General features: G+C 38.5%; 1 protein-coding gene across 1 annotated transcript in view; it reads right to left on the reverse strand.

Moving 5' to 3' along the window:
- The window catches only part of LOC107707177 (beta-1-syntrophin-like), a 35,948-nt gene that overhangs the window by 7,462 nt on the left and 16,790 nt on the right, over positions 1–11,696 (reverse strand). Inside the window, exons 3-5 of the mRNA XM_016511110.1 lie at positions 10,046–10,253; positions 5,143–5,279; positions 3,848–4,044 (exon numbers count right to left, since the gene is read on the reverse strand). Of these exons, the coding sequence (XP_016366596.1) occupies positions 3,848–4,044; positions 5,143–5,279; positions 10,046–10,253 (542 nt within the window). The remainder of the gene's footprint in view (positions 1–3,847; positions 4,045–5,142; positions 5,280–10,045; positions 10,254–11,696) is intronic.

Genomic DNA, 11,696 nt, shown 5'->3' on the forward strand with positions numbered 1-11,696 from the left:
TTTTATTATATATACAGTGGGTACGGAAAGTATTCAGACCCCCTTACATTTTTCACTCTTTGTTATATTGCAGCCATTTGCTAAAATCATTTAAGTTAATTTTTTTTCCTCATTAATGTACACACAGCACCCCATATTGACAGAAAAACACAGAATTGTTGACATTTTTGCAGATTTATTAAAAAAGAAAAACTGAAATATCACATGGTCCTAAGTATTCAGACCCTTTGCTCAGTATTTAGTAGAAGCACCCTTTTGATCTAATACAGCCATGAGTCTTTTTGGGAAAGATGCAACAAGTTTTTCACACCTGGATTTGGGGATCCTCTGCCATTCCTCCTTGCAGATCCTCTCCAGTTCTGTCAGGTTGGATGGTAAACGTTGGTGGACAGCCATTTTTAGGTCTCTCCAGAGATGCTCAATTGGGTTTAAGTCAGGGCTCTGGCTGGGCCATTCAAGAACAGTCACAGAGTTGTTGTGAAGCCACTCCTTCGTTATTTTAGCTGTGTGCTTAGGGTCATTGTCTTGTTGGAAGGTAAACCTTCGGCCCTGTCTGAGGTCCTGAGCACTCTGGAGAAGGTTTTCGTCCAGGATATCCCTGTACTTGGCTGCATTCATCTTTCCCTCGATTGCAACCAGTCGTCCTGTCCCTGCAGCTGAAAAACACCCCCACAGCATGATGCTGCCACCACCATGCTTCACTGTTGGGACTGTATTGGACAGGTGATGAGCAGTGCCTGGTTTTCTCCACACATACCGCTTAGAATTAAGGCCAAAATGTTCTATCTTGGTCTCATCAGACCAGAGGATCTTATTTCTCACCATCTTGGAGTCCTTCGGGTGTTTTTTAGCAAACTCCATGCGGGTTTTCATGTGTCTTGCACTGAGGAGAGGCTTCCGTCGGGCTGCAGTGATGGTTGACTTTCTACAACTTTCTCCCATCTCCCGACTGCATCTCTGGAGCTCAGCCACAGTGATCTTTGGGTTCTTCTTTACCTCTCTCACCAAGGCTCTTCTCCCCCGATAGCTCAGTTTGGCCAGACGGCCAGCTCTGGGAAGGGTTCTGGTCGTCCCAAACGTCTTCCATTTAAGGGTTATGGAGGCCACTGTGCTCTTAGGAACCTTAAGTGCAGCAGAATTTTTTTTGTAACCTTGGCCAGATCTGTGCCTTGCCACGATTCTGTCTCTGAGCTCTTCAGGCAGTTCCTTTGACCTCATGATTCTCATTTGCTCTGACATGCACTGTGAGCTGTAAGGTCTTATATAGACAGGTGTGTGGCTTTCCTAATCAGGTCCAATCAGTATAATCAAACACAGTTGGACTCAAATGAAGGTGTAGAACCATCTCAAGGATGATCAGAAGAGATGGACAGCACCTGAGTTAAATATATGAGTGTCGCAGCAAAGGGTCTGAATACTTAGGACTATGTGATATTTCAGTTTTTCTTTTTTAATAAATCTGCAAAAATGTCAACAATTCTGTGTTTTTCTGTCAATATGGGGTGCTGTGTGTACATTAATGAGGAAAAAAAATTAACTTAAATGATTTTAGCAAATGGCTGCAATATAACAAAGAGTGAAAAATTTAAGGGGGTCTGAATACTTTCCGTACCCACTGTATATATATATAATGTGTATATGTATATTCATATATGTATATATATTTATATATATATATGTGTGTGTGTGTGTATATATATATATATATATATATATATTAGTTAGCTTAGTTAATTTTATACATGCATTATATATCTATGTATGTGTGTGTATAAAATTAACATTATATGCATTATAAAATAAATGTAAAAAATTTCCGTTTGTTTGTTTACAAGTACGTTGTATACAGTGGGTACGGAAAGTATTCAGACCCCCTTAAATTTTTCACTTTTTGTTATATTGCAGCCATTTGCTAAAATCATTTGTTAATTTTTTTTCCTCATTAATGTACACATAGCACCCCATATTGACAGAAAAACACAGATTTGTTGACATTTTTGCAGATTTATTCAAAAAGAAAAACTGAAATATCACATGGTCTTAAGTATTCAGACCCTTTGCTGTGACACTCATATATTTAACTCAGGTGCTGTCCATTTCTTCTGATCATCCTTGAGATGGTTCTACACCTTCATTTGAGTCCAGCTGTGTTTGATTATACTGATTGGACTTGATTAGGAAAGCCACACACCTGTCTATATAAGACCTTACAGCTCACAGTGCATGTCAGAGCAAATGAGAATCATGAGGTCAAAGGAATTGCCTGAAGAGCTCAGAGACAGAATTGTGGCAAGGCACAGATCTGGCCAAGGTTACAGAAAAATTTCTGCTGCACTTAAGGTTCCTAAGAGCACGGTGGCCTCCATAATCCTTAAATGGAAGACGTTTGGGATGACCAGAACCCTTCCTAGAGCTGGCCGTCCGGCCAAACTGAGCTATCGGGGGAGAAGAGCCTTGGTGAGAGAGGTAAAGAAGAACCCAAAGATCACTGTGGCTGAGCTCCAGAGATGCAGTCGGGAGATGGGAGAAAGTTGTAGAAAGTCAACCATCACTGCAGCCCTCCACCAGTTGGGGCTTTATGGCAGAGTGGCCCGACGGAAGCCTCTCCTCAGTTCAAGACACATGAAAGCCCGCATGGAGTTTGCTAAAAAAACACCTGAAGGACTCCAAGATGGTGAGAAATAAGATTCTCTGGTCTGATGAGACCAAGATAGAACTTTTTGGCCTTAATTCTAAGCGGTATGTGTGGAGAAAACCAGGCACTGCTCATCACCTGTCCCAACAGTGAAGCATGGTGGTGGCAGCATCATGCTGTGGGGGTGTTTTTCAGCTGCAGGGACAGGACGACTGGTTGCAATCGAGGGAAAGATGAATGCGGCCAAGTACAGGGATATCCTGGGCGAAAACCTTCTCCAGAGTGCTCAGGACCTCAGACTGGAACTAAGGTTTACCTTCCAACAAGACAATGACCCTAAGCACACAGCTAAAATAACGAAGGAGTGGCTTCACAACAACTCTGTGACTGTTCTTGAATGGCCCAGCCAGAGCCCTGACTTAAACCCAATTGAGCATCTCTGGAGAGACCTAAAAATGGCTGTCCACCAACGTTTACCGTCCAACCTGACAGAACTGGAGAGGATTTGCAAGGAGGAATGGCAGAGGATCCCCAAATCCATGTGTGAAAAACTTGTTGCATCTTTCCCAAAAAGACTCATGGCTGTATTAGATCAAGAGGGTGCTTCTACTAAATACTGAGCATTTTTCAGTTTTTCTTTTTTAATAAATCTGCAAAGATGTCAACAATTCTGTGTTTTTCTGTCAATATGGGGTTGCTGTGTGTACATTAATGAGGAAAAAAAATTAACTTAAATGATTTTAGCAAATGGCTGCAATATAACAAAGAGTGAAAAATTTAAGGGGGTCTGAATACTTTCCGTACCCACTGTATATACATATATATATTTTTATTTCAGAATTGAGTCCATAAAGATGCAGTTTCATTATAAAACTATTTTTTTCATGCTAGAATTGTTCCTTCACTCTTAAAAATAGGTTCATTATTGTGGTTCCATTAAGAGCCTTTAACATCCACAAAGAAAAAAAAAAACTTTGAAGAACTTTTCACTGAAAGGTTCTTTGGGGATCCAAATATGGTTCTTCAATGGCAGGGGTGTCTAATCCTGCAACTATGCAGGACAGTGGCCCTCCAGAAACAGGTTTGGACACCCCTGTTCTTTCTATGGCATCAATGTGAAAACCCCTTTTGGAACCTTTATTTTTTTTTAAGTGCTGGTGTGGACAGGCCATAAAACCTGTGAAAGGAGCCAGAAGTAGAATCCATACTCACTGGTAGTGACTTCTTTGATCATCTCAGCAGCTGCGTGGCAGCCAGTGACTATGTGTCTGGTCCAGAGTGACAGGTACTTGCAGGTCTCTGCCCTGAAAAGGTGGGCTTCGATACCCAATCTGGTTCCCGTCCGTGTAGCAAAGCACAGCTCGCCACCAGGCTGTGGTGAACCCTTATCTGGACCAGAATGCACCAGCCTATGAATAAAAACTCAAGATATATCATGGAAATCACTTACAAAAAATCTAACAAAATGTTTTTTGGGATATTTACCATGGTGCTTCTAAATGAAATTCTTGGAAATATCTTAGATTACCATTGTATTACTGTTTCCACCATATTACTTTTTATTATAGGAATTGTGTTTCATATTTATTTAAGCTACTTCAAAAATATGATACATGTATAAAAAAAACTATTACTATGGTACATTTTCAAAAACATAATAGTACACCGTAGAATTTCAGTACAATGGTACTTTTTGTAAGTGCCACAAAACATAACTTCAATTGACTGAATTGTTCATACAATATCATGTTTCTTAACATCCATTTATTGGAATCAGTGTCTCCAAGTTCAGGATTGATGTTTAATAAAGTGCGACAATCTGGTTCCAAATGTAAAATTCCCATTCCTTTCTCCAGAGAGGAACTGATTTTAGCTGGTTGGTTTTGTTCATGGCTTACAACTCTTTAATGAAGAGTTAACCCCTATGGAAAAAATACTTCAGGAACCAAGGCCGTTGAAAAAGTGGGCGGGCACTGTTGCATCCTATAAACTGGCACCAGATTGGTCCAATGAGTTTTCACCATTGGCTGTGCTGCCTGGTTTGACAGAAATTTTAGATTTTACAGAGGAAGTCAAGCCAAAATAAGTTTCAAGAAAAAGCATGGCAGTACTTTCTGCCATATTGGACAATCTCAGGGTCAACAAAACATTAGCACATGCCAACTGAGCCTGTGATAACTGCCCTATCAGCCTTAGAGTGAGATCTGGGCTGTGGTCCAGTTAAACTTGGACTTCAAATCTATCCCTTGCAATAATAGCTGCCACCTCATACAGCTTCAACAGGCCTTTAATAGCCATAATGCTTTTGTACTGTTTCTTTCCAACTGGCTGCAGTTGTGTATTTTAGTTCCCAATTGGTCAGCACTGCCAACTGGCATGCAAAACGCATGTGTGTGTGTTAAACAGAAGGGTGTGTGTAGGTGTGTGTACCTTGATTGGTTTTTCAAAGGTGTGTTTGTATGAACGAGCGAAATGAGAGCAGTAATGCTGTGTGTGTGAGTGTGTACCGTGTGGCGAGCAGAGGGTAGGTGTGTGTCGGGCTGAGCCAGTGTTCTCTCATGCGCGGCATACTGTCAAACAGCAGCAGGTCCTTCTCCGTCAACATCACGAGTACCGGCTTCCAGCACTGTCTTTCGCTTTCTGTCTGAAACACACAAACACCATGAGTAACTGGTTTATAGTCTTTCAGGTACCATATAATTACATTTTGTCCTAATTTTCCTTGTCTATCCATACAAAGGCCTGTGTAAAGCATCGAGTGCAGACATTAAGCCTTTTGTTCATCTGAGAGACTTGTTAATTAACATCGTCAAAGTGGTAAATCTCTCAGGAGTGTGTCTCTTTTAAGACCACTTCCTGTGATTAACCACGGCGACTCCAAATACTTTCAGAACAGAGTCTCAAAGCTTCAAAACCATTCAGCCTCTTCAACTTTTACTGATATACCAGCAAAATGAGCACTTATGTCCAGAGGTAAATGATTGTGATCTGATCTGATATGCATATTTTATACTAATGGAATGTATGCGAAACCATATGCAAATTTCAAATGATCTCAAAAACGGTTATAATGTTTAAAGCATATCAAGGCAACTCCAAGAGCTTAGTCAGCAATCATGTCATTAATTCAAAATTAACCCTGTTTATTGTCTTAATGCAAGTTCCTGTTCCTCGTGTATCTAACTTGCCTGAACGTATGTGCAAACACACACACAGGTTTTTAGATATATAAGACCTGTACAGAGTTGACTTTATCCCAGTTAGGGCAAGATTGTGGGTACATGCACAACTTGTGTTCCCCTACCCTTCTCCTCAAAATAGCCATACGTGGTGCTTATTTTTATTATGCATAAACTCATCAGCATATAATTTACATATGCAAAGCTTCTCTGTTGTTTTGTATTAAAAACATCCCTAAAACAAGATAAATTTCCCAGAGAGGCAAAACAATACGTCATCTTGAAAGTTTACTATTCTAACCTCACTGGAAAATATTTTATACTTTAAGCAAAATGTAACCTAACATGCAACTGTTATTGCTTCTCAGGCAAATATACACTTTTAAGGATATTTAAATATAGTGCAAATGTTTAAACCCTGTCAGATCACTTTTCAAAATGAATACATGCATATATTCAAGAAGTAAAGAAAGAAATGCAAATATGAAATATATTATAATATTATTAAGTATTATATATGAGCAAAACAGAGAGGCATGTCAAGGAGAGAGTGAATTTGTGTTATCAATTTCAAATGTTGCATGGTTTTACTTTTCTTCAGTTCTGTGTCTCTGACAACACTGAGAAGTTTCAGAGATTATGCTTATTTAGACAGATCCGCTTTTTTCATTATTTGATCTTTGAAAAATGATATGAATGAAAAAGCAAGTAAATCAAAAAATAAGACCTGAAGTAGAGACCTGCACTCCTGCGGGACGACACTTGTGTGTGTGTGGCAGATGCAGGAGAATCAAATGATTTGCAGGACTCCCGCAAAATAGAAATATCTAAACATAAAATATCTAAAAACAAATAAATTGTTATTCATTTATTGCACAAAAGCAACAAGAACAGCTAATATAAAATAAAAATGATTAACAGGCGCAAGCATATGCATAGTTTCTATTTATAACACGTGTTGAGCAGTGCAGCCAATCACAGACTTGCTGATTTCTGCAACATAAATGCCAATCAGGTTTATTTTCTATTTATTTATTTCAATTGCCAATCAGAGGTGTTTTAGTTAGAATCAACACTCAACTCAAAACGCTGGAATTCTTGTGCAGTGCTGAAATTTGCATGCTCATGAACCCTCACATTATAACACACAAAGTGTAGACATGAAAGATTCATTGTGCATGTATTCATCGTGTTATAACAGAGATTGCAATGAACTGAGATGTCAGCTCTTTAGTGATTATAAAGGGAGCGCTCTTTGCTCGCATTCTGCCATGCCAAACCATGCACGCAGCAGCCTATGCTTGCTTTAACAGTGGATTGTGAATGGTAATGCTTTAATAACAAATATTTTATCGGGAGCGTTTATGCTGTTGTGGCTATGCGACACAGAACTTACTATTTCATGTTAATTCCATGAATGTACTGAAAAAAATCTATATACGCTACTTTTATGCAGGTTTTCGTGGACGGGATCAGGACAAAACATGAATGTTGTGGGCGGGAGCGGGACAAGATAACATATTTCTGTGGGTGCGGGAAAAATCCGTCCCGCGCAGGTCTCTAACCTGAAGTATAAGTGCATTATGATAAAAACAATGGCAATATATTGATATGATTGTATCAGCACACCCGTCTTGCTGTGAATGATTCATCAGTGCACGTTATTCAACAGAAAAACAAAACAATCCGAATATTTGGTTTCACTCTGAAATTTATGGAAGCCAGAATACAAAAATTTGCAATTGCAATTCAGACTTTTCCTCGCAATTCCAGAGTTTACATTTCGCAATTCTGAGTAAATATCTAGCAATCGACTAAACTGTGAGATATAAACTCAGAACTCAAAATTGTGAGACTAAAATTTATTTTTTTCCTTCCAGAAGCAAGCTTCCATAGAAATCCATCACATTACGGAAGTAAAGGGGTTATGAATGATACATTGACTTTAATGAGCTCAAAAGTAAACATGCACTACAATTGAGTAATAGTTCAAAAAGTTTTCCAAATAAGACCTTAAGTTGAGCCCAAGTGTGATTTACTGCTGAAGCCCTGCTAGCCTGACAGATGTCTCTTCAGGGCTTTGACAGCCTGACAGACCACTCAAATCTTCACAAATCACAGGGCTGCTCTTCAGAGGGTCAGTTTGCCTTAAGGCTAAAAAGAGAGCCCAGTGGGGCCGAGTGCGTCAGAAGCAGATGCGTAACCACAAACAGGCCCTTGTTATAAGCTCCAGCCTTCACACAAAGAAATCTGCTCGCTGTCTGTGGGCATTCAGCGCACTGGAGGTTTTTTCCTCTCATATAATTATTCATCAAGGGGCCGGCAGGTTGGTAATAGGAGACGATACGAGGGAGCTCTCATTAAAGGGCAGGCTGAGACGGGGCTGCCCACAGCCCTGCCACCACTGCAGTTCTCTATTAGCCAGCCCTCAGCTAATTGGACGGCGATGAAAAGGAGATTTAATATGGAGGAAAAACCTCCGGTCACACTGAGAAGAGTCATCCTCCATCAATCGCTCCAGCACCACGATTTCTGAGAATTAAAAAAAATAAAAATAAAACCCTTCAGAGGAGCTGTCTGTACAGTTTTCAGAATGTAAGCCATGTTTCCAACCAGAGCGTACAGTATAACCCGGACCTGTTAACATGCTTGTGTGATTCTTTACAGTTTGTTTGAAAGTGATGTTGCAAAGTTCTACATTTGTGTACAAGAGGTCCATCAAACAGGTGGGCAACGGGAGGGACAAATAAACAACAACAACAAAAAAACTTGAAAATTAAAAGGCTGTTAAATCTCAAAATTGTCAACTTAATAATTAAGTTAATAATAACTTTTTTTTGGTGAAAACCAATCACACCTGATTACATATTGGATAGTTATGCAGGCACTATGGGTAATTTATTTCATGTAATGTGATGACTACATTGCTGTACTCTTTCATTCTGCTTTAATTTGAAGCATGTATCATGCATTGAATTATAGAGTGACTTAAAGAGTGCAGTCTTCATCTGTGTTGATGTATTTCCAATTAAAATGCCAAGTTGGGTGACATTGAAAACGTTGGTCCCTTTTTTTTAAATAATCAATAGTGGTTCACTTATATAACAGCTACAGAAAAGCTGCACTTGACAGCTTGTGACCGAGCTGTTTAAAATGCTATTTAACTGCTTGAGATGTTTCACATGATACTGACAGTAAACCAGGCTACATTTGCTCCAGTGAAAAGTATAGTTAAGGCTGTGTTTGAAATCGCTCCCTTTTCCCCAATATAGTGCACTCATTACATTCATTCATTCATTACAAAAGAAACAGTAAATGTGTGAACAAGTGACCATTTCAGATGCAACTGCAGCATCTTTTTATTATGTCAGAAGCAGGATGCTTCGGATTCTAGAGAGCATTTGATTGGACAGAAAATCTCATCTGAAACTGAAATGCAAATCTCTGAATGCATATATCTGCTAAATGTGAATTTTGTCATTGTTTTTGAGCACACTATAATCTTAAGACTAAAAGCCACATGTTTAACTGAAAGATTCATTTTGATGTTTTCATTATTAAACTAAATGTTCACATTACCTGTCACAATAATCTTGTGTTTTTGAATGGACTTTCAAGTGTTACCAGTCGTACCTCTTACTTTTGGGGGGAAAAAATCCCTGTCAAGAGCACTTTAACAAGCTCAATGTCATCCATACAGTTTTCTGTCATTTATGCTAATTTTAAAAACTGAGTTTTAAGTGACTGTAGAAAGTCTTCACAGATCCAGAATTATTATCATGCCAGAAACTTTTTACGGTGGAACACTTGCATCAAACCAAAAACCCTGAGCCAATGTTGGGTTTTATTTAAGATATCCCTGTGGGTTTAGACATTAAATGTAAAAAGCATACTTTTACGAAATTTGAATTTGTAATGCGGTTAAAAGACACGCAGAAAGAATAAGTTTTAATGACGATCTACTTCAACATTCTTACCATGCAGATTCAATTCAAGCTGAATTGATATGTACTGGACAGTTGGAACAGATGGGCTGGTGACATCAGGAAGGCTTAGCTCATAAATATTAATTCAGTTATGCAAAAATAATTTAACATTTTGTCTTCCATTTTGATAAATGTTAATGTGGTCTCAGGTTTTTGCAAACGGTTCACTGGGTACCCTGCATTATATCGCATAAGATCATCATTTTTAAATTGCATTCATCAAATTGTATGCAACCAGTTTGCACCTTTTCCGCTAGCCATCCGAGGTGTCGGATCTCTGGACTCCCGGCGATGCCATGGCGGCCCGTGTGTTCTCGGAGTTCACAGATGACTTTGCTGGTGAGGTTTGTGATGGCAGTTTGCATGAGAGTGAACCAGGTCTGGGCAGAGGCTGTGTCTTTATGTCTCATGACTATTGTGTGCTTGGCATCAGAGGAGTGCAGCTCAATCTGCCTGAAACACAAGAAGAAAGAAAAGGAGCATAATTTAGTTTCCATTTTGATCAACGCCAGAGTGATATCACTGGTCAAGCTACAGGTTATTAAAAGAATAGTTCAACCAAAACTTATATTTAATTATATTTCCTTTTTTTGTTTTACATTTTAACATTTTAAATAAATTAATAGATCTAGATAATACAATATATTTGCCTTTATGTAGTATAGGAAAAAGCAACAGATGGAGAAATAAATGCTTCTTTTTATAAAAAATTATGTTTACAGTTGAATGAGTTGTATATAGTACAAACTAGAATTCATGTGATGACCACATTTAATTAAAAAAAAACAAGACATCTGAGTTAAAGGCGAGCAGACAGTGCTTAAAAGTGCTCTGGAGTCAACATTAACCACCGGAATATCAAATGCGCCCGGTTCAAACAGAACCATACATCAGTTCAGTTCAGAGAGTTTACAGTGATAAATGCTCCACTCATACATCATCTAGAGTAAGAGTCTTAACCTTACACTCCACAATATCATTTTCAGGTGCGCCGTGTTGGTAAAAATAGACCTACTTTCATGAAGACAGAGTTTGGAGGGGCTTAGGGGGTGGCCACAGATGGAGCTGATGTGTTTGCAGTAGACTGGAGGAAAAAGCTTTGGATGAGGCCCAAATGAGTTCTGCCCTTTAAGACTATAATTGGGAGAAATTCACAACTAATGGAGATGCCTGTGTCCAATTTAGGACGTGAAAGTTTCAATGCCTTATGTGGTCAAAACAGATCTCTCTAAGGTAATACGTGAACTTCATAAAGTTAACCTTAAATGTCTAACTCAGTGAACCTACAGCATCTTTACTAACAGTTTACTTTACTAACATTGCAAGTGGATATCAGTGAAAATAAAACTATGACAAAAAGAACGTTATGACTACATGACCTATTCTTATTAACTAGAAGTCAGAATTCCGTCCTTTCTATCGCCATTGGCTTTTTGATTTTTTACATGCTCTTAAAAAAGGAATCCAAATCTAAAACTTTTTTTCTATTATTAATTCATGAGTTTACTAGGGCTGGGTATCGTTCAAAAATTTTCGATATCGATACCGATACCGATACCTTGACTTCAATACCAGTTCCTGAACGATACTTTTTTCGATACCAATTTTATGAAATCTATTTGAACAAGATTACATTATCTAAAAAAAAAACTTTGGTTTTATTTTTCAGCTTGTTGATGTTTATACAGACTCAAAGCCACTGCACAAAGGAACAAAATGTAACAAACAAAAAATCAGTGCAAATAGTTTTAATAAAGCTCAAATAGTCTTCAGTTTACACATCTGTTAGGCTACATTTACACTAGTTAGTGTTCGTTTTAAACGCATAGCTCAGACAGAATCATGATTTCTATTTATTTTCCACTGATTTACTGATGAGCATTAGCAGCTTCCAGC

The sequence above is a fragment of the Sinocyclocheilus rhinocerous genome, unplaced genomic scaffold (genome assembly GCF_001515625.1).
Source record: "Sinocyclocheilus rhinocerous isolate Xijiao unplaced genomic scaffold, SAMN03320098_v1.1 scaffold1046, whole genome shotgun sequence".
NCBI lineage: Eukaryota > Metazoa > Chordata > Actinopteri > Cypriniformes > Cyprinidae > Sinocyclocheilus > Sinocyclocheilus rhinocerous.